This window comes from Gavia stellata, chromosome 20 (genome assembly GCF_030936135.1).
Source record: "Gavia stellata isolate bGavSte3 chromosome 20, bGavSte3.hap2, whole genome shotgun sequence".
NCBI classification, from domain to species: Eukaryota; Metazoa; Chordata; class Aves; order Gaviiformes; family Gaviidae; genus Gavia; species Gavia stellata.
This window is the reverse complement of record NC_082613.1, coordinates 11,095,651-11,118,761: the sequence shown is the minus strand read 5'-3', so window position 1 is coordinate 11,118,761 and position 23,111 is coordinate 11,095,651. Positions and strand designations below refer to the sequence as shown.

Sequence of the window (23,111 nt, the reverse complement as noted above, 5' to 3'; positions counted from 1 at the left end):
AAATGAAGAAATAAGACCGGCTCTGGGTGGTGCCTTAGTGCACACGCAGTGTTGATGCTTTCTGAAGTCTGAGTGTGTGGGCATGTTAGACAGTGCTCAACAAAAGCTCTTTAAATGCCAACATCTGCATAAGTTATTAATGTTTAAACAAAGTGTACTATCAGTTCACAACTGTGCTATGTAATTAGGAAGAGTTGCTAAGTAAATAATTACGTGGTCCTGAACTTGGCATCCTCCTAGGGCAGTTACAACATCTTTGGGCTGGTAAGTGCTGGAACACCATGAAACAGAAGACCATGGGTAGCTGCAACTGCTGCCTTAACACTTTCCCTTCTGTTACTACAAGGCATTTTAAGATGCTTTGGTCTACTCAGAAACCACAAAACAAAAACTTTTGGTTTTGCTTTGAGAAAATGTCAATTTCAGCCCCTAATTGTGCAGCAAAAACCTTGGAAGCATGCCTGAGTGGTCTAAAAGCTTAGCTTAAAAAAAAAAAAACCCAAAACAAAAAACCAAAACAACTTGAGCCCATTTCAAAATCTGACTTTTTTTTTTTAAAGAAAGCTTTAGAGGGCTGGTTCTGCCAAGTGGCACTTCTGAGTCGTGTTGGAGTCCCTTACCGAAGTGCCCATTCCTTCCTGTGGCTGAATAAAAGTGAGGCCTTTTTAATTAGCTTTATAGTGGGCAGTTGATCCTTCTCACCTGTGCCTATAGGTATTTTGTAGTTTATTGGTTATATATACATACTTAGCCTTTCTTGCAGTTATATATTGTATGTTGGGTTTTTTCTGTGCCTCTTCTTCTTAGAAACACCGATGGGCAGGTTGTCCCAAGTTGTAAAGCTGTGTTATTTGAGTCTGAAACTCACTGTTGTCTGTGGCAGCTTTGCTCCAGAGCTCAGCGTGGGTCTTAGGAGCTTGTCTCGAAGGGCAGAGCACAGCCTGCCGACAGCATGGTCTTGCCCCACGGCGCTGGCAGCTTCTCAGCAGCTCGTGGTCAGTGAGGGGAAGGTCATCTCTTCACGGTCTTGCTGTGACAATGTCTTCAGGAAATGGGACAGGTGTGGCTGGAAAAGGGAGGGCTTGGACTAGCACATACCTGGTGTTTCATTCCGTGTCCTTTCTCTATTGTCTGTTATTTGATGGCATGGATTGTTAGAAGCAAGGTGGACTGTCACTACTCTCGGTGCGTGTGCGCAGCTGTCCCAAGGAGGGTTTCACCTTTCTTTTTCAAACATAGACTAAATTATGCTGCCAGCTGTTAGAAGGAGATAGTGGTAAGTTTGTTGTTGTTCGGGGGTGGGGGGAAATGACTATTTGTGGATCCTTTTCACTACCCTAAAGCAGCTCTGGAAATTCACTTTAGAAGTAGTGGACAGGGAGGGGAGCTCAGCCGCCCCTAGGTGGGTAGGATGTCCGCGGTGCTCTCGGTGAGGGCTGTGCTTCTGCTCCTTGCTCTCACTGCCCGCTGAAACGCGGCTCGGCTGCTGCCCGGCTCTGCCCCGGGCATCCTCCCGGGGGTCCGGCGGAGCGGGGCACGGCTCGCCCGCTCCCTCCCTCCCTCCTCTCCGGGAGCGGCTGCCGGTGCGCCCGGGCGGGCGGCGTGGAGGGAGCGACGCGCCCCCTTCCCAGGCTCTATTTTAAGCAGAGATTTACTTTCCCAGCCTCTTCTCCGCCTGGATCCCTGCCCGGGGCGGGGGACGGGGGGGGACGTGTCTCTTCCCTCCTTCATAAAAGGGCCCCGAGGCGGAGGCCGGGCTCCGGGGGGTTATTTTTGGGAGCAGCTCCTGGGATCCGATGGCCTTGTTAGGGCAGCGCTGACCTTTCTCCCGGCGGGGGAGGAGAGCGGAGCGGGGCGGCGGCCGGGGCGGGGGAGCGCGGCCGGCTCGGGACCCCCTTCCTCCGCCGCGGGGCTCGGCTGCCCGCGGGGCTCGGCCCCATGCCCGCGGCGGGGACGCGGCGGCGGGGCAGGTAGCGGCGCGGCTCGGCTGCCCCTCCCGGGGGGCCTGGGGGCCGGCCCGCCCCTCTCCCCTCCCTCCAATTCCTCCTGCTCCCCGGGCCGGGCGAGGCGAGGCAGGAGCGGCCGCTCCCGGTGCCCAGCCCCGCTCCTTCGGGGATGCGGCAGCCGCGCCCCGGAGCTCTGCCCCTGGGAGAGCTGCCCGGCTGAGGGGGCACCGGAGGGTACCATGAGCGGCGGCAGGTTTGATTTCGATGATGGAGGCGCCTACTGCGGGGGCTGGGAGGGGGGCAAAGCCCACGGGCACGGCATCTGCACCGGCCCCAAGGGCCAGGGCGAGTACTCGGGCTCCTGGAACTACGGCTTCGAAGTGGTGGGCATATACACGTGGCCCAGCGGCAACACCTACGAAGGCTACTGGTCCCAAGGCAAGAGGCACGGCCTAGGAATCGAGACCAAAGGACGGTGGGTTTACAGAGGCGAGTGGACCCATGGCTTCAAGGGACGGTACGGCGCCAGGCAGAGCATGAGCAGCGGAGCCAAGTATGAAGGTACCTGGAATAACGGCCTGCAGGATGGCTATGGCACAGAGACGTACGCTGACGGAGGTAAGGGGGACTCTGGAGGGGCTGAGAGGGTGATGAACAGCGTGATACCCAGCCCACATTGGCAGAGGCTGCGTGTCGTCCCCGCTGAAGGGGTGACCTGATCCCGTCCCCACTAGTGAGATCCAGACAGGCACCGTGGTCTACAATGAGCTAATGGGGTGCTTCAGTCAAGAAGCAGGGCTTGGGGTGCAACCGCCTTGTAAATGTGTGTGTGTGCCCTGATCCCTGCCGTCAGGTGCAGCATGTGTGGCTTGCTGTCTGCAGACACGAGGGAGAAGCAGCAGGAGCGCGGCCACTGCCATCCCTCCCTCGGGAGCTGCTCTCGAGCGTCCGTATCAATAGTTAACACCAAACAACTTGATTTTGTATAGTCTGTGACTCCCAGTTCCCCAGGGACTGGTTACTGCAGTTCATCGCTGAACCAAACCAGAAGCTCTTCACTGGTGTGTGACCGCAGCGAGCCGTTCGCTCGCTCACTGGGCAGCGAGTTGTGAATGTTTTCACATCGGATATAAGCCGCCCACAGCAGCGTAGCGTGCTTCGCCTATGCATTAAACACTGCTTGCATGCCTCTGATGGGCTGCCTGGACATCTGCTTTGCAGAACCGTTTTGGTTGAGTTCATCTAAGCTGAATATGTAGTCACACGCCTTTCCCTAAAATAAATCCCTTTGATTACTTGGAAGCTCTCAATGCCTGCTCGTACACAAATGCACCGCGTAGTCAGATATTTGTTGTGCTCTGTAAATGCTCAATCTAATTGTGTTCTTGCATTAGTGGCAATTTTGGGGTTAGAAAAATTGCAAGAATCTCTGTGCAAGTAATTCTGTAGCTCTTCAGTATTGTAATGTTCCAGGCTGCCATATTTAGGATAGCTAAATAGAGAGAGTGATTTGAAAGAAATACACTTCAAAATATGGATCAAAATTGCATCTATACTTATCTAGGACAGGCAATGGAGTTAGTTTGTAAAGAAAAATGACAGCAATGGTACGAATCTTCAGAATGAAAAGCATCAGATCTATGGAGATAAGAAAAAATGGACTAATTCAAGACTGCCTGTCAGGGTTATGCTTTTACGCACATATTTCTCAGTGAGTTGCTTAGGTACGTGGCTAACTTTAAGCCTGGGAATATAGTCTTGAAGTTGACTGATTTTGTTTGTACCCTTTGAGGTTGTAGGTACAGACATGAACTGATTCACCCCTCCAGCTCCTTAATGTTTCTTCCCCCGCTGCTCCATGGCCGTCGAACGGTTAAACACTGAGCTGCGCAGGTTGCACTGCGGCATCAAGAGTTCGGGCTAATGCATACGCGTGCACTCATGCATTGCAGAAACCTCATGTGTGGCCGTAGGATGTGTAGGTTACGTGTAAGGTGTGCTCTGATGAGTAAGGAGCAGTGATCAGATAACTGTCAGCGATGGCTGCCATTGGGACTTTCATTATGGAGACTGCAAGGCCTCCTGTGAATTTGCACGGCTGCTTCCTCACTGCTTCCTAAAATGCATCTTCTAAGAGTGCAGGGCTACTGGATTTTGAGTTAATGTTGTAGAGAATTTCGAGAGGCAAAACTTGATGTAGGAGTTTGAATTTGATTAGATCTTGGACTGAAAACTTGGGACAGAAGAACGGGAGTCAATATTTTCTCCTGTAAGGATATATAAGATACCGCTTCCATCAGCCTGGTGCTCCGCGGGGTGTTGTGGCATACCCAGGAATGTGCCGTCTGCATGATCCCTGGTGCCGCCCGCAGCTGGCGGTTTAGCCCTGATCCGGGAAGATGTGCCCTGCTAAAGCCACCCTGGGCAGTGCCAAGCTGAGCCCCCCGAGACCTGGCCAGACCCGGCTCGCAGGGCTGCGATGCGGTGTCCAGCGGCTGCTCTTTGCGTTGGGCTATCACGTCCCGGCTGGTTCAAGCCATTCATTCAACATGTGAGCTTCTCTGATGGTACAGGAACGCGTAGAAAGCCACATCTGAAGCCAAGGTGTGGCTCGCCAGCCAGCATTGCATGTGTAGGACAGGGGTGGAATGATCTTACTGACTTGCAGGACCTGCTCCTGTTTTGTCTTCTCACCTGTACCCAGTAACCATCTGCAAGATCCAGATGTGGCCAGGCTGCTAATTGGACCTCTTAATATTTGATGTTGAGGTTGCCAAGATAAACATCTGGAAAGGCTTTGGAAATCTGCCGTCCCTTGAGTAGGGGACGTGATTCCCGAGCCCCCTGGAAGCCAGCCACGTGAGGAAGAGAGCTCTGAGAACATGAGGCTCTTGCCAGGTTGTTAGAAGCTTTAGGTCACAGCTGGACTGACTTCAGATTTTGGGGGATGTAGCTGATTCTAATGTTTTAAAATAGACTTTAAATTAACTTAATATATAAATATATATCTTTTATATATATGTATGTATATATGCACACTAAAAACTTTAAAATACACTTACAAATCACAGGCAGCCCTGTAAGTATATTTTATCTTGTGGCTGGCTGAGGCTGGTGGCTAAATAAAGCCCAAATCTGCAGTGAAGCTTGTGGAAATCAGGTGTAGACTTTGGTGTCTAATAAGAAGTGGACTCATGGTTTAGCCCAAGCACCATGTGGGTTGTCTGCTTTTTCTCTCTGCTACCAAGTTCCCATTTTTGTGAAAACTATGGGAGACCGATGGCTTAAAGAGCTTGCCTTCTGTAATGTGGATTGAAATCAGTCAAGGGGTTTGGAGCTCCTGGTGTGGCCAGGCAGAGACAGTAACACCACGATGTATTTCCTTGGGTATCCAAGCTGAATGCACGTGTGTGTCTGCTGCGGTCACCAGGAAAGAGCTCGGAGCTCTTTACAGGGGCAGGATGTACTAGCCGAAGCGGACGGTGATTGGGGTTGTGGAAGGCACAGCGTGAAGGAACTCATCATTTTACAACCTAAGCTATGAGTAAAGACTTAGTTATTTGGCTTACAGGTGGAAGTTTTGTCTCTGCTGTAAGGAAGGGCTCATTTTTGGATACTTCTGTGCTTTTGACCCCGTCAAATCTCACTGCAGAAAAAAAAACTCGCTACTAATGCAGAATCGTGCTGTGTACACAGGATCCAGGCCCAAAACTAGGCTTTGCTATACAAGTAACTGTTTACATGTATCTGTATGGGGCGGGGGGGAACTCACCTGCAATCGAAGCAGCCTAAAACCAACTTATTTTAGATGCTGCGGCTGGGTCTCTGGGGCACTAAGAGAAACCAGTGGTGTCAATTAACTGTGTGTGGAAACCATTAGACCATTCAGTCATCATGAGACCGTAAGATGGGGAAAAGAAATGCAGAAGTGTGCTTTAGTGGGAGAGATGAAATGGGGTGATGTGGAGCAGCGCTGGCTCTTTGGGTGCCTGGGGCAGGGAAAGCGTGATGGGAAGGGGCTTGGGCTGGGGCAGAAGGAGCAGCATCCATGGGACTGCGGCCGGGGAAGCAGGAACGGGCTCTGGGTGAGCCGAGATGGTGCTGGCTTGTGTCTGCTGCCTCTGTAGCAAAGCTCCTGTGTGGCTGAATTCGACCCTTGAATTAATGCGGTGAATTTTTTTTTCCCCTCTCTGTTTTTTTTTTTCCCCTGCCTTTTTTTTCCCCAACAGAAAGCATCAGATAATACTGTTGGCACCAAAAAGAAGCACTAGGTTTTTTCTAGCCTGTCTCGCATGTGGTGCTGTGCATTGATTTAATGTCCCTGGCCTTTAACACTGAGTTCTTCTAACACATCTGTCATCACGGTATCTGGGTAACAGCAGAGGATCGTAGGGCAGTGATACGATTTGAGTTGTTTGCATTATTTACCTGATTGTTTATATTATTTACATTCATCACTAATTAGACTAGAGCCTAGAGGCAGGCTGGGAAGGGGAGATGTGACGCTGCTGACAGCAGGCTCTCGCTGCCGGGCTGGGTGTGCACCAGGAGCTGAAGCTTTCGCCTTTGCAGCCGGGTACTGTCCCGTCCTGCTGCCAGAGTGACACAGAGGGTACTACCGCCCGATCGGTGCGTTTGGAGGTGAAGGCTGCAGGGATACCATTTTCATCAATCCCACAATTTAATCTTTCCCATCCTATGAAGATACCCAGGCAGGGCCACCCCCCGGCTTTGGTCGGGGATGGGTGGAGGTGATGAGCCATGTACCTGGGGGTTGCAGAGGAACCAGTGGTTTTTGTCATTATGACAAGAAAAAACGCAGGCAATAAAGGAGTTAGGGTCCTGTCCCCCAGTAATTGCACCCTGATGGGTTTAGGTGGCTCTGCCCTACCGCCCTAGTGAATCAGGGAGGGCTGGGGAGGCAGGGAAGTGGGGCTCTGTCCCGTTTTCATCCTAAATAGAGATTTTTTTTTTTTCACATCCCTTGCTTTTTTTTATTATTATTTTTTACAGAACCGCAGACACGTGTGAGCGCATGGCTGCTTGGCTGGCAGCTTTGTGTCCTGCCTGTCCCACCTTGCCCAGGCTGTTTTGGTATTCAGGGGGGTAGTGGTGGCTCAGAGACATGCAGCCCTGCTGAGCGACTGCCCATGGTGCAGAGAGGGTTTGCGCAGCTCCATTCTCTCTTGAACTGACTGCACTGGTACGTGTTGGTGAGCCAGGGCTCAGCTCCGCTCAAACCTTGCGTGCCCCGATGCACGGCCGCCGGCGCCTCCAGCTGCTCTCAGCAGCCTCTGGCTCCGCTCCAGGGGTGGTTTATGGCTCAGCCCTGGCACGAAGCCTCAGCCGGGTGCTGAATTGCAACACGACAGGGACACGGCAGTGCCCACTCGTCCCCCACGTTGGTTGGGCAGCCACGGGCAGCGCAGTGTGTCGGTGCCCTCCATTAAGCCAGATATAGTTGGCAGGTTTGGTCACACCACGCGCCGGAGGGACAACATTGCTTGTCCCGTATGGGCTGAAATCAGGCAGCCAAGGCCAGCCTGAAGTGCCAGCGTTGAACCTCGTGTTGAGGGTAGGCTCGTGTGACCCCGAGAAGCGGAACCCCAATCTCTGCTCCCTGAAGACCCGCTGTGCTGCATGGCTTTTCCTGTTCAGGTGGCCCCGGTGCTGCTCAGGGGACAGAGGGGTCTGGGGACTTCCTGGAGGGCAGGGGCTGCTCCGACCTGGCCCCTGAGGAGCAGCTGAGCCCCCCTAAACCTGCGACCCTTTTCCAGAGTTCCTCTTCCAGGGGGTTAACACGGCGGCACTATCAGCTGCAGCCTGCTATGTGCAAGGTTGTCCTGTCCTGGGAGGAGGTCTCCAATGTCACCCCGATCGTGTGTCAGCCCTGCTCGCTGGCTGGGTGGGCAGGGATGGAGCACCGACTTCACCGGCTCTGGGTGGGGAGGGATGTGGGGGCACTATGGGCATCTCTGTAACTTCATTTTTTTGCTAGGAAGACCCATCACCATTTTACGGAGAGGGATTTGGGAGCATGGTGAGGAACACGCCCAGATGCCTGGGCATCTCCAGCAATGGTCCTTGGCTGCCAGCTCATGCCCAGACTCCTAACCCATGCTGCCCACCTTATTTTTCCTAACGTAGATTCAAGCTGTGGCAGACTGCTCCCTGTGCCTGGCCACAGCCCGCAGATGCTCTGCACTACCTGAATCCTTACTTTTTTTAGTAGGGGAGACCAAATGTTTGCAGGGAGCCTGAAATCCCGTGGGCAGGGGCTGGCGGGGGGCGGCTCACCCTGGGGCAGCAGCTGCTGCCCGCTCTGGCACTTCTTGTCTTTCCTGGCCCCCAGCACTGTAAGTTAACACCCCACAGGCGGGTCCAAAGAGGATTTCAACGAAACCTGAAGCTCGGGAGTAGAGATTATGCTGCAGAAGTGGCCTGGGAGACCGTAAAATATGCACTCCCACAATCACCAAAGAAGGAACTGGATTTACTCCCTGGGGAGCAGGGTCATGCCTGGTCTCAGTAACAGCGTCTGAGTGGGGAGGTGAATGCCTTGAAGATAGGTCACCCCTTCTGTCTCAGCCAGGTCCCAAGGAGCCTCCCCGGGACCCTGGGAGTGCTCACTCCACCAAAATGTGGTGCCTCCTGGTAAGTCACTGCTTAATGAAAACCAAGTTTAGGATGTGAAAATGCCCCCAGCAGAGCTGGCTCTTCACTTGCATGAAGCAACACCCTGGGGAGTAAAGAAGTGAGGTGGCCTTTCCAAGGGCATTTGTGCTCCCCCAGCACCCTCTGCCTGCACCCTGGGAAGGAGGGCTGCCAGCGGCCTCTGCCCTGCAGGGTGCTGGTTTGGGATGAGGTAGCCTGTTCCAGGTCCTGTAACACCGGCAGCAGAGCTGAATGCTGCTTTTGGTTTGGGTGGTTTGCTGTTTTCTGAGGCAACTGTATCTACAGAGTGAGGAGAGCCAGGCTGGGGAGATGGCTCATCCCATCCCGCAGGACTCAGCGGTGATGTGCTGACCCTCGCAGCCCGCTGTGCTGACATGTGAGTGTGGGTACTGTAGGCAAAGGCTGCCCCACCAGCCCTCCTGCCCTTCCTAGGAGCTCTTCGTGCAGGAGGCTTTGATGCTGCTACTTTAAGTCTCTTGACATCTTGGTGAGAAAAATCAGAGTGGTGGTCTCCAGTTCGCTCTTCTGGAGTATGCAAAGGTACAGACCTGGAAGGGGCCTGGAGAGGAGCAATGTGCTTTTCCCAGTCCTTCAAGGTGTCACTGCCAAAGTCCTTCTGGCTCTTAGCAGGGTCTTGTACCCAGGGTGCAGCCCTGGCCATGGTGAGCACGATCCTCTCTGTGTCTCCCCATCATATGACGCTGCACGCCTTCTTGAGCTGCAGGTCTGGCGGAGCATGGTAGGGGGATGTTTTTTGGGGCAGAGCTGGAGGAACCCTGCACAGAGCTGCTCCATTCCTCTCCTCCCTTTTTCACCCATCTCTTGCTTCATGCAGTGTGGCACAAGCCTTGGTCTTGGGACCGTGGGGAAGCTGCATTTCAGGGCCAAGCAGATGCACCTGCAGGTACAGGGGCAGCCTGTGCATGGCCAGGTGCCTGACTCAGGGGTCTAGAGTTGGTCCTGGCAGCCTGTGAATGACAAACTGCAGAACAGGCTGAAAGGGACTGTCACCGAGCCAAGGAGAGCTGTGCCACCACAGCTCATGTGTCCACTGGGGCTGCTGCCACCCTCTTGGCACAGCCCGAACTCCAGCCCCGCAGGGCTGCCTCCCACTCCCTGCTCCAGATACAAATCCAAACCCCATCTGTTAAGTGGCTTTGGGTTTGCACCAGTGTCCCCTGGTGCCCCATCCCCTTTACAGTGAGCTGTCACCTGCCAGCAGTGGCTCTCGGGCTTGTGTCCTCTGCCCTCCGCTCCTTGAGGCAGACGCTTTTGCACGCGGGTGAGCGCCAATGAAGTTGGGGCTCCTCTCTTCAAGGGAAGGTGGGTATGTCTGCTCTAGGGCAGCGCTACCCTGCAGCCTGCCTTCCTTTGCTGGCTCACCCAGGAGCGAGCTGCCTTTTCACTCCGTCCCTCTTCTCTCCGGCAGGCACGTACCAGGGCCAGTTCACCAATGGCATGCGGCACGGCTACGGGGTGCGGCAGAGCGTGCCCTACGGCATGGCTTCCGTGGTCCGCTCCCCACTGCGCACCTCCCTCTCCTCCCTGCGGAGCGAGCACAGCAACGGCACCCTGCCCCAGCAGGACTCCCCCGCCGCCAACCCCGAGAACCTGCCCCTCTCGCCCACCATCACCCGCGGGGGTTTCGCCCTCAGCCTCTACGCGGAGGCGGAGGCTGGCAAGCCTAAGAAGGGGGGGCTCTTCCGCAGGGGCTCCTTGCTGGGGAAGCTGAAGAAGTCCGAGTCCAAGTCATCCCTGGCCAGCCAGAAGAGCCGCGTCAGCTTCCTCAAGAGCGAGAGCGGGATCAGCTCGGCTGCCAGTGACGCCACCTCCACTGTCAGCCTGGGCGAGGGTGCCGAGGGTGAGGAGTACCCCCCCTTTGAGTCTGACATCGATGCCACCACCACAGAGACCTACATGGGTGAGTGGAAGAATGACAAGCGCGCCGGCTTCGGCGTCAGCGAGCGCTCCAGCGGGCTGAAGTACGAGGGCGAGTGGCTGGACAACCTGCGACACGGCTATGGCTGCACCACACTGCCTGATGGCAAGAAGGAGGAGGGCAAGTACCGCCACAATGTCCTCATCAAGGGCATGAAGAAGCGTGTGATACCCCTCAAGAGCGCTAAGATCCGGCAGAAGGTGGACAGGAGCGTGGAGGGGGCTCAGAGGGCCGCGGCTATCGCTCGACAGAAATCGGAGATCGCAGCGTCCAGGTAGGTGCTTGGGGCTCCAATACACAGGTCCCCGTGGTGGTGGTGGTCCCCATCCCATGTGTCCCTCTGGAGCAGTGCTGCGTGCCTCCTTGCTGTGCACTGTCAGTGGGGTCAAACATGGCTGCTCACAATTTCTATTTAATTCTTTTTACTAAATGCTGGCAGAGTGGGGCTGAGGGGCATTCAGGACATGTCTTCCCTCTCATCTTCTCTCCCGCCCCCCCCGCAGCCCTGGGCCAGGGGGGAGCTGCCAGACAGCAGGGACTGGCACTGGCTCCAGCACTCAGCGGGACGGTGAGCAGGAGCTGGTGGGATGGGGAGCACCCTGGTGCTGGGCCGGGCCACTGGAGCTGCTGGGTGTTGTTAACGGGGCAGGTGAGAAATAGTGGGGTTTGGCTATGGTAAATCAAACAGGCTCAGCAGCAGCAGGCGGGATGTGTCCCAGAGCAATTGGGTCTGCAGCAGAGTGTGGGTCAGCCCCAGAGCCCCCAGTGTGGCTCTGTGGGGAGTTTATGGGATGCATTAGGGTTGTTACTTAATTTTAGCAGCTCGGTGTAATGGGCTCTCTGGGACAAGCACTGCTGTGCTGGGATGCTGCAAACCAGGAGAGAGGACCTGTGGCAGGTACCAAACAGAGGAGGGGGCTGCCTCTGGGAGCCCCACCTCCCCGCCAGGACCCAGCTGCCCTCGGCCAGGTTTTGAGTGAGTGTTTCTGCCACAAGCGAGGTGGCGGTCAGAGCCAGGGTGGACGGCTGAGCCCACACTGGATGGCTGAGCCTGATCCCGCGGCACACAGCCTGACCCTGCAGCCCGCGATGCTTTAGGATGCCAGGAAAGAAGGAAGTGGGGAGGGCTCAGCCAGGTTTGCCCCCTTTTGTGCCCCCAGACCCCCGGGGCAGGAAGGGGGCCGTGGCAGCCAGCAGCGAGGGAGCAGCAGTATGAGGGAGGGTTGTGCGAGGGGCTGCTGCGAGCACGTGGCAGCGTGTCGTTGCACTGCGAGCACGTGGCAGAGTGTCGTTGCACTGGTGTCCCTTGCACCGACAGACATGCACGCACCACCGGGCACAACGTTGCCTCTACACCGCCTGGTACATTGGGACCAGACAGGCAGGCTCTGCTCAGAAATAGCTGTCTTAGACATTAGTGGGAAAGAAAAGTGCTAATTGCTCCAGCATCCCTCCTGGGATGGAGGAGGGAGGAGATAAGAGCAGCTCCAGGGTCTGCCCTGGAAGGGCAGGGGAAAATCTCCTCCTGCTCGTGTCCCTGCCTGTGTCTGAGCGGTGCAGGCAGCATGCTCGTTCTCCCACAGTGCTCCTGCCAGTCTTGGAGCCGGCCTGGCAGAGACCAGACATCATCAGGCAGGGGCAGAGCCTTCACCCCTCTCCTCTTCCTCAGGGAAACATGGTTGTGAAAGACCTCGAGGTTTCACCTTGCCTCTCCATCAAAACCTCGCCCCGTGCAGGCTTTGCTCAGCTGCTGGGCAGTGGCTGGGACTCCAGGGCCATCCTGCCTTGCTCCTTTTTCGTGCTGTTTAATTATCAGTTACTTCATTACCAAGCAGAGATGGGAAATAATGGTGGCGGGGAGGGCGCCTGTTCCCAAACCCCATCCCTCCCCTCTGAGAAACGCTGGCTCTGCTCTCCCGGCGGCCGTTTCTGTTCCAAAGTTTTGTGGGGAGTGTGATTGTTTTTTTAGCAAAACCCAGTTGCCTCAGAGACCAGCAGAGAGAAGCTGTCGGGACTGCAAGTGAAACGCTGTGCAGGGCCAGCTAGGATAAAAATAACAGGCTGGGGCAGCATGGGGCTTGCCGGAGCCTCCCGGCAGGGCAGGCTCAGCCCGACACCGGCTTCACCGTGCCCGGGAAAAGCGTGCCGCCGTGGTGCTACGCACCCGTAAACAAGGAGGCTGGAGCTGCAAAAGCTGCTCCCCAGGAGCTCGGCTGGTTTACACAAGCCTCTTTTTATTATACACTATTTACACTTTGGATCAAAAGCGGCTCTGCAGTGTTTTCCATCAGGGGCTGGAATGTGCCCGCTGCCCTGGCAGGGGACTGCATCCCTCCCCAGTGCGGCTGGGGAATAATTTCCTATTAAGGAAAGCTCAGAGCTGGAGGAAATAAGACGTTAAAGCCGTTTTCCTCCAGCGAGTCCTCCCCTCACAGACCCTGTGATAGTGCAGCTGCTGTGGTAGGGGAAGAGAGCACCGATTTCCCCGGCAGTGCGATGGCCCTGGTCCTGTCCCTGCGGCTGAGCTGGACCCACTACAAGAGTGGCTCCTCCGTCCTGTAAACTATAACTCACTATTTCCATCAGCGTTTATTCCTGGCATATGTTGCTCTGGGCAGAGCCACTCTCTCTACCTGCTACCTTTTGAAAATTACTTGTGCTCTCCTTCCGCCTCCTTTCAGCTCAGCTTTGAGGTCGAGAGTAAATATAGATAATTTTGCCTCGAGAGGGTCCTTAGGTTAAACTCCAGTTCTGCCACCTACTTTCTCTTTGGCCTTGAACCTTGCCTCAGTTTCCACACGCAGGACAGAGGGTAATTGCAGGCAGATTGTGAAAATCAATAATTGTGGTTTATAAAAGGGCTGTGCTATCATTAGCATTGCCCTAACTCATAACTGCGAAGTGGAGTTTTCTAGATGGAGCATTTATATTTCTCCTTGGATGGCAGTGTGTGCCTTACCCAAAGAAATATCTTTGAGGCTACACAAATCCTTTTTTGGGGGAAGATGTGACATATCTGTATGTAAGATTATTGCTAGGAACTGATTAGCAGGACACAGCAGCCGGGCTGTGCAAATGCCCAACTACCTCCATGTACCCGCGTTGTTGTATATGGATGTTTGAGTTTCATTTGCTCCTGGCACTCAGGGGAGCCCCTTGCAGAGCTAAACTACCGTAACATCCAGCCTGCTGCTGTCTGGGGGTGAAATGTCAGGAGAAGACCAGATTTCATTCTTTTGCACCATAAAAGGCTCTTTAGGGATAGAAATCCTAAGGAAAACAAGCCCAAGCACTGGAAGCTGCCTCGGCCAGTTGCGCCACAGGGGTCCCAGGCACGTACCCGAGCTCTGGAGGTGCACGGGCAGGAGGTTGCTGGCAGCGCTGATGGGTGCCCTGCCTGTGATCTGCCCTGCGGAGACGGGCGGGAGAGCAGTGACAGTCAGGGACGATGGTCAGCCGTGGTCAGCAAATCTTCCTCATCCTACACTCTGCTTGCGAGGGCGTCTGAGGGACGGGGCTCCTGCCCTGCCTGCCTGTTCGGTTTGGGTGTTCTGGCCAGTGCCGCGGGCAGTGCCAGCTATTGCCTGCCCCGCCGCCTGTCCTGCCCAGCGGTGCTGCCCTGGCCTCCACGGCTCCCTCCCGAATCCTCCTGGGTTGGCAATCCAGCTGCTTTCCCCATTGTGCAAGAGGCTGAGGACAGAGCTGGCATCGCCTTGCCGCTGGCTGAGGGAACAGTGGTTTTCTTCATTCTTTTTTTCACTATTTTAGTGAAAATCATTTGGCACGGAGTCATACTGTCCTGAATACCCCATCCCAGCTCAGCCAGCTGTCCCCTTGCCCCAGGCAAAGCCCCTTGGTGCTGCTCAGACATCAGGCACAAACCCCGGGCATGTCTATCAGAAGCGCTGGGTATCAGCTAATGGGCTGGAGCTAACAGAAGTTGAAGTAAGAAGGAATCCTTGCCCAGACTGCTGTCACTCGGGAGAAAAGTCATCCTGAAGCACAGCATCTGCGGCAGTCAGTGGAGAAGGCTTTACTCCTGCGTGGGGGTAACCACAGATGGACATGGGGGTTAACACACGCTGTCTGATGCTCATTAGCCGTGCCTCATACTGCTGGTGCCCTGGGACTTGCCTTGCTGTGATCCCGAGTGATTCCTGACAGAGCTGGAATGTGGCTGTTCCCGCGGTGCCAGGTGAAGGCACCCACCATGTCCCTCCAGCCTCCCTCTTTCCCACTCTCCGTCCCAGCTGGGGGCTCCTTCGAAAAAAATGTTGGGGTGGGTGGGAAAGGTGGTGAGGTCCTGCGATCACAGCCGGGACATCACCTCCCTGGTGCTTAAGTAGAGAAGCTGGCTGGAGGGCAGCCAGCAGGTCTGTCCTCTGCCAGCCCCCGCGAGCAGGGGACAGCCGCCACCACGCCATGAGCAAGTCAGTTAAAAGCCATCCCGAGGTGTGTAATGGCTGCCCTGGAGTTTTCTGGGCACGTGGGTTGGTGCCGAACACGGTGCTCTGCACCCCTGGGTGCTTGGGGAGCAGCAGCACCCAGGGGTGCTGCCCGTGCAGTATGTGCTTGCCTGTCCCACTGAAAGCAGGGAGGAGTGTGGAAGTGGTCAGCTTTCATGTCTTCAAAATAGATTAAAATAAAATAAAAAGCAAGAGGAAGGGCAGGACCAGCTGCAGGAGGAACCTTTGATTTTTTTTTTAAAGCTGTGCGCTCAGTACCTGGGCAGCTCGTACAGGGGATTTCCTTCTCACTGGCACTTTTGGGGGACAAAATGAGTGTAAATACTGCAAATCCCACCTCCATCCCACTGCAACAGTGTCTGCCGTGGTCTGTCTCTGCACAGGGTTGCGCTTCCCAGTGACTTGGACCAAAATCAATGGAGGGACTTGGCTGTCTGTCCTGCAAGGCACGGGTCTGGCTACACTCTGAGATCGTTTGACAGGCGTATGTCCTGTTAGCAAAACCTCAGATATATCTGCCAGATGTCATGGGATCAATAGGAAAGCAAGGCGCAAGGGGCCATAATGGCTGCTGTGCTTCACCTCTTTGTCTTCAGATGCTGGTCCTGAAGCCCCTGTGCAGCTGGGGTGTTTTATGCCTGGAGAGTACAACTAAAAATTAATACATTTTGAATTTATTTTTGGTTTTAATGTAGTATCTGTAGAGGTCCTGCAATACTGCTGCTTGGATAGATATTTGTAAGAATTTATAAACTGCATTCTGAAATATTAGGCATTAATTCCTGTTAATGTAGGACTTATTCATCACGGTGAGCCTGGGCTGTGTTAAAGCGTCGCAGAGCTGCGGTGAACACTTGGTGTCAGAAATCACGTCGGTGGGGCTTCTGTGGCAGCGACATGTGGGCATCATTCATAGTGTGAGCTGTTGCCTGGTTTTGAAGCTTAAGTTGTTTTCCTGTCTGTACCCATGTCTTTGGGGCACGTCTTAGCTCTCCCTTCAAATAACAAGAGTGCTTGACGGCTCCCATATCGCTTTCTGATCCTCCCCTGCCCGACCGCATTCCCGGCAGCGCAGCCGCTGTCTCCCTGTGCTCAGCATTTCCAGCCTGCGTGGCCAGGCGGCAGCGAGCGTCTCCTCGGGGAACGCGGGTGTGTGGTGCAAATGACATCCAGAAATCACTGGAGTCAGCAGAGCCTTCTGACTAAATAAGGGCAGGCAGAGCAGGGCTTTATCAGCACTGCCCGAGCACGACAGCTGAGAGCCGAGGCCCGCGGCAGCCCACGCTGCTGGAGCTCAGCCGCGTGCTTACGCCGATAAGGTGCTTTATTTGGCACGACTCTGCCCCAGCAAGCCACCCTGCCCTCCCTCCCTAGCGCTCTCAGGGGTTTATGCCACCAGCGGGAAGGTGGGTAACCAAAGCGACGTCTTCCTAACGTACCTCTTTGGTGAGGCACGGCATGCGTCCAGGGTAGAGCTGGGCTGGCCCGATGGCTGCAGTGGCCTTGGCCGTCCTGGGGCTGATGGCATAGCTTGGCTTCCCCGAGGTGACGGAGTTCAGACCTGGGATTTTCAGGTCTGTCATACCAGACTCAGGGTTTGCTCTGAAAGAGTTTTAGGATTTTTTTTTAATTTTTTTTTTTTAATATATCTTTTGCTTTCTGCTTTTCTTGGGCTTTTAGCCAGAGGCACAGGTGTTACACGCATCAGGAGTCCGGTGCATTTCCAGATCTTTAGGTCTGAGGCTAGAGGGCAGGATGCTCACGGCCACCCCACAAGAGTGGGCAGCAGTGGTTCAAGGTAGCCCCTGCCAGGTGGGCTCCTTGCTCGGCAGAGTGGCTGATCCTCTTCTGCTGTCCCAGCTTCACAATCTCTTTGTTCCAGGACTGCACACACCGTGTCATGGATGGGTGTGTAACGAGGAGGCAGCAGCAGGCAGGAGATGGGCAGAGCCTTGGGTGGGATACAGGCTGCAATTCACCACTGAGCGGGAGCTGCCGGGGAGAGGCACGGCAGTCAGGAGCAGCACTTCTGCAGCTGTACGATCAGACACAGAAGATGCTGCAGCCTGACCTCTCAGGAGGCTTAAAAGATAGGTGGGTGCAGGTGAAGGGGGGGTAGGACTGCCCTGGCTTCGTTCAAATCCCCCCCAGGGTAAAGGAGGGTGCCACGTCCCCGGCAGGGCTCATGCTGAGCAAGGTGCTGCCACACCTGGAGGCGGTCCTTGACGACCAGGTATTCTGGCTGCCCCATGGCCCTCATAGTGGGAATGACATGACCATCCCACCGCTTCCACAGGCAGGAACGAGCCAGTGCACACGCGGGCAGGGAGAAAGGGGGGCAGCTGCACGGCTCCTACCATAGCTGGGTGCCAGGACACAGTGGCGATAGGACGCTCCTTGGTCCTGCTCTCCCAACAAAGACATTTCTCACAGAGCTCGGTGTGTTTATAAAGAGGATAATCTTGTTTCATTCACTCTTGGTTAACAGAAACCCAGTCGCTGGCATCTATCTCCGCACCAGCTGAAGCCCGGGGCTGGGACTCTCCCACTTTCTGTGCAGCACTAGTGCCAGCAGCGTTCTCGCTCCTTCCCATGAAACCAGGCAAATAAAGACCTTTTCCCCTTGCAGCTCCTGAGCAGGCGTGACCTCCTCCACATGGCTTATCAGCACAAACTGAGGTCAGTGTCCAGGATAACCATCCATGGGGACGGTGAGGGGGACCCTGCCTGGCCCATGCCACCGCGGCCAGGACCACTTCAGCTTGGGTTTCCCTCAAAGCTCTTAGAGCGACAATGCCACAGGCTGTCTTATGTCATGGTGTTGCGTTGTCACCGCATGTGGTTTGGTTAGGAGGAGTACTTCCACCCAAGCCTCTTGCATCCTGGACTGGGAGCTCAGGGACATTGTGTCAGTTGCCTCTTGGAGACGGGGACACCCATCTCCTGTCGCAGAGCCAGGGCTTGATCTCTGCAGCCTTGTGATCTGGGCTGAACAGGGCTGGTTTGGCCTTGGTTGGGCTGATTTTTTTGGTCTCCAGCTCTGTGGAAGTATTGCCTGTTTCAAACTGCTGCCTGACCCTCATATCACCTCCCTCGTCCCACCCCAAAAAACCTTTGGGCTCACCCCTGCTTCTAGCTCACTCTTGCCGTGCTGGGCAGGGAGCAGGCTGCAGGGTTCAGGTGAGCCTCTCTCCATTCCTGGTCCCACGCAGCCACGGGGACAGTGAGCACCGGGGCTTGGGTCCGGCACCAGGATCAGACGCCTGGCCCAGCTGCGGGACCTTCACAATGTGTCCCCCCCATGTGCGGAGCTCTGTGGGCTGGAGGGGTTTGGTGCCATGGAACGAGTGATGGCATGATGCCTTCACCCCTTTCTTTCAGCCCTTTCCCGGAACGGCCTCATCCCCAGCCCAGCCTGGCTGCGGCTCCGGCACTGACACATTTTTGGCCCACCGTGCTTGTTACGCTGAAATGCGTTTTGACTCCAGAGGACAGTGCGCATGGCTTTATCTGTTTTCCACCCGCCTCGCATGAATTTCCTTAGGCGCTTTCATGCCCTATTAGGGTAAGAGGGAGCGTGCACTTTCAGTAGCTCCAAGGAGAAAGCATCTGTTGGGCAGCAAACTGCTTTCTCCAGGGCTTCCTGGGTCTTTGGGGTTGAAGCAAGCGGGGCTGTGGCTCGCAGGGATCCCCTGAAGAGGAGCAGAGTTGGGATGGCAGGATGTCAGCCCCAGAGATGGGTATGGCCAGGCAGGGAAAGTGGAATTAATGGGCTGTTCATTCTGACCTTGTGGGAAATCCTTATCTCAACAGCTTACAAACACAGAAAGCGAAAAATGAAGTGTGACTTTAATCTGCAAAAACCACTGTGGAAAAAGGTAGCTTCTTGTTCAATTGATCTGCTGCCGTGCGGAGCAGGAAGGTTTTGACTCCCATCCAAATGCTTGAAATCATCTGGCAGGGAGCCGGGCTTTAAAATCATCTGATTCAATCAGGCTTTGCTCAGAGGTTATTGTCGTTTCAGTGGAATGTGAAATAGGCTTATCTTGAAAAAGAAAAAATATTTAAGTAAAATGTCCAATTTAAATATAAAGCCTGAGATACAGAAACCCTCCCTCCTTCTGGAGGAGGTGCGGTTTTTTGGCTTATCCTGGTGCTGAGCCAGAGCCTGTTGGCTTTCTGAGTCCAAGTTTTTGTTGTTTTGCTCCTGCAAGGCCTGCTGAGCCTTCAGCGAGCGCTGGGAGGGACCTGGCATCCCATCCGCCTGGGTGCCCTCAGCAGCCTTCGGTGCAGGCGTGGGGGGCGCGGGTGCCGTGGCCCGCCGGTGGGCTGGCAGCTCCCTGCTCCCTTTCTTGTTTCTCCTGGACCTCAAATCTCTGAATGTCAACTCAAGAGACCTAGAGGGTTGGGAGAAAAATGCTTCTGCCTTAAATTTTCATGAATAATTGGGCTTCTGACCAAATGCAGTATTTTAAGAAAGCTGCCTGCTTTCATTTCCTCACAAAAAAATATTCCTGCTTTTCTTTTTTAGACTGGGGAAAAAAAAAAGACAAAACAGATACTACAGTTCCTCACTCTTTTGGTTTGGGTTGCTGAAATCTGAAAAACAGTTGAGTTAGAAGTTGCTAAAACTTTTCATTGAAAAAACCAACAATCTTATAGAGAAAACACACTTTCTGATGCATTTTAGCGCTGGCGGAGCTGGCAATTGGGTAAAACACACTCGGCTTGTGGATGCTGCCCGTTTGGCAGAGCCTGGGGCTGGGCAGGAGCTCCTGGGTCAGGCTGGGCTCCCTCGAAACAAATGACTGCTGCAGCCCTGGTGTTTTCTTGGAAGTGGGAATTTATTCCCCTGGGCAGGGCAGGGAGCAGCCCCTGCCTGCTCAGTGAAGGTACAGGGAGGGATGCAGGAGCACACAGGGGACGAAAGGCTGGAAGACCCTAGTTGCATATGTGCTGTAAAGATGTTTTGATGCACTTATCAGTGCGGTAACCCGGCTGCTTTGGTCTTGCAGTGGTAGCTAATTAAATAAGGGTCCCCAGAGCATTTGGTAATGGTGTAGTGGAAGCTGGAATAAATCAGTGGCATTTGTGCATAGTCCCAAGGCTGTTCTGCTCTGGGAGACTCGCTCCTCTGGGCTCCGCTTGATCCGCACCCAGGGCAGCACGGAGGAGATCGGACCTGAAAACTAGGGGCAGGAGGAGGGAGTCCAGTGGGCAGCTGCAGATCTCCTCTTTTTTTCCCCAAAGATATCTCTGTGGATGCTCTCAGGAGCTGCTCCCAGCCTGGCTGTGCTGGCAGGATGGGCTCCAGCAGGGCAAAGAGCTGCCTCTCCTGCCCGTCTGGGGCCAGTGCAGTGGCCCTGGGGCCATGCTGCCATACCGGTGGCCGGCAGCCCTTTGAGCTGGCAGGCCCCGGCTTGCACCGCTCCATTTAGAGCCAGCCCGGGCAGCTGCCGGCTGGCATCCAAGGGCTGCAGGGGAAACAGAGAGCAGCTGCGGTCTGTGCCGGCCCCGCCAGCTCGTCACAGCCCACGGGCTGCTGTGCGGGCTGGCATGGCTGAACCCTGCCGGCTAGCTGCCCACCCAGCTCCACTTGGCTTGCGGGGCAATCAGGGCGGTGGAGATTAATTGAGTAAATCTTCTGTACGCAGGGCCGGGGTGTGTAGGTTGTCGTCTTATTGAAGACAGCTGCAGATCTGTCTGCTGTAAGATTAATATCACTTTAACTGTTCTGAGGGGAAGTATCCCTTGGTGAAAGGTGCAAGTGGCTCTGAGCTATTTAGAGCTGAGGATAACATTTCGGTATTTTAAAAATTCACCAAGTAATCATAAAGGCTAATGCTTGCTGAGCTTGTTAGGTGGCAGGGAGCTCTGTCAGGCCAGTGCTCCTGAAGCACTGCACAGAAGAGGATGCTTTTCTCCTGGCTGAATGGCCTGTTCATGCCCTTTCTGTGGAAGGAAGGAGAAAAGGTCCAATTTATCCAGCTAAGTAGCCTGGGCCACTTCTGTGTAAGTGCTGGTACCATGAGTGGTACCATCTTATCAGCTGGCTGCATGGGAAGGGAGGCTGGAGGGACGAGCTGCTCTGCAAGGGCAGGATGACTTCTCTTTTTGGATTTCTTTTGCAGTGGTATGGAGGTGTTTCCTTTAGGAGGCAGGTCGTGTTGATTTGTGCTTAATTCACTATTTAGATTACACTTTGCAAGTGCAGAGTCCATAACATAAACTAGCAAAGACTCATGCACCCCAGGGATGTCAGAGTCTAAATTGAGTGGGTACGTGCACACGAGTGATGGAGCAAAACGAGCAAAAGGAGGGTAAAAGGCACAGCTGGGTCTCAGGACAGGGTGCCCGTGGGGTGGGACGCACAGACGGGTTTGAATGTGGGCAGGGAAAGTGGAACAGGCGATGAACTGAAAAGGGATATTCAGTCCCATGGGATGGTTACAGCACATGAGGGTAGCAGAGCTTTGCTGGTATCTGCATGCACATGGAGGCAGAGGGAGAGGCACAAAGGAGACGTGTTGGGACTGAGCAGGAATAAAAGGATGCTCCAACTATAGAGGTGACACAAGTCCAAAGACAGTGTGGAAAATGGAGAAGCCAGAAAGTGTCTGTCCTATATAATTCTATAGAATTATAGAATGGTTTGGGTCAGAAGGAACCTTTAAAGGTCTAGTCCAACCCCCAACACAGGTCTGTGTTGGTCCGGTCTGTGTGTCCTTGCCCTTCGTGATGTGAATGCAGAAGGGACCATGTTGCCATGAGCAAAAGCACTTCTGCAGCTTTCCCTGTATCCCTTTTGAGTGCTGCAAACATTCCTGCCAAGACAAATGGTTATCTTAAGTTTCTTCAGGAGGACAAAATGATTCCTGCTGGATACTGGAGCAGGAATTTGGCTGGGGGTGGAAAAGCCAGTTTCCAGGAGAGGGGAGTTTAGCAGAGCTGGCTGATGAATTTTATCTGCTTAATGACCTTATCTGCTTAATGACCTTTTTTGAGTATGGCAAGAAAAAGGTGTTCAGTTGGTCCTTCCTCCAGGGTTTGCAGAATCAATGGGATGAGGGAGACCCTCAAGAAGGAAGGACAGTGCTGGGCAGGTCTGTCTTTCCCTTAATAAGCAAATGTGCAATAGCTTGGGCAGAGAGCTGATCTCTTCCCATATTTCTAGCTGCAAGGTCATCATTGCACCTGCAGGCGCCCCATCCCCATCTGGTATTTGCAGTATTCTCTGCTAATTCCAGTCTCATTTACAGTCTAATCCAATATGGATGTGCAAAACCACATAAACTGTCCAAAGAGATGGGCGTGCTGGCTTGCCTTTGGGTCTCACCTGTTAGCACGGTGCTCCGCTGCAGCTCGTGTATCCACAGGGGATTTTAGTAGCAGGCAGGGGAATGATTCGGGCAGTGTTTCTGGGAGGCAGCCAGGAAGGGCAGGAGTGGTGCTCTATCCTGCACTAGTAGAAAAACAATTAGAGCATTAGAGCCGTGCCAGAGGAGCAAGTAAAACAGCAGATGCATTTAACCCTCCCTCTCCCACCTCTCCAGCCGGGGTATGAAGCCTCCCTGCCCGAGGTAGCCCCAGAGCAGCCGCCGCAACCCAGCCAGTGCTGCCAGGAGGCAGCGGGGCTGGGACAGGGGCTGCAGGCATTGCCCCCATACCTCCCATCAGCTCGGTGTGGGGCTGCTCTTCTCCTTGCAAAGAATTCACCGGAGCTATTTTTAACAGCACTGCCCAGGGAGATGGCTCAGGGTGAAACTGGGAAGCGCTCATCCCAGGTGGTACTGCCTTGCTTGGGACGGGGAGCACCGGCATTGGTTTGTAAAGGCCCCTCTTTGTGTTCATTGCCCCTGGTTGGATGTGTTTACTGTTTGTGGCTCATTTTCCAGCACTGCCTTGAAAAGCAGCTTTTGAATTTTGCTGCTAGGTCCTATAAAATCTGTGGGCCTCTGTTTCAGTTTCACCTCGACTTCCTCCACCTCCAGACTTTCTCCTCTGATGGTTTTTGCATGGGCTGCTTTCTGCAGCGGCACTGGGAGCTGACAGCACAACCAGCAGTAAAGAAAAAAGTGTGGCCCT

At 54.4% G+C, this 23,111-nt stretch overlaps 1 protein-coding gene across 1 annotated transcript in view; it reads left to right on the top strand.

Moving 5' to 3' along the window:
• Nucleotides 1-2,105: 2,105 nt before the first annotated feature.
• JPH2 (junctophilin 2) overlaps nucleotides 2,106-23,111 on the top strand; it is a 33,696-nt gene continuing 12,690 nt past the window's right edge. Inside the window, exons 1-2 of the mRNA XM_059827202.1 lie at nucleotides 2,106-2,564; nucleotides 10,051-10,834. Coding sequence (XP_059683185.1) covers nucleotides 2,186-2,564; nucleotides 10,051-10,834 — 1,163 coding nt within the window. The 5' untranslated portion in view covers nucleotides 2,106-2,185. The remainder of the gene's footprint in view (nucleotides 2,565-10,050; nucleotides 10,835-23,111) is intronic.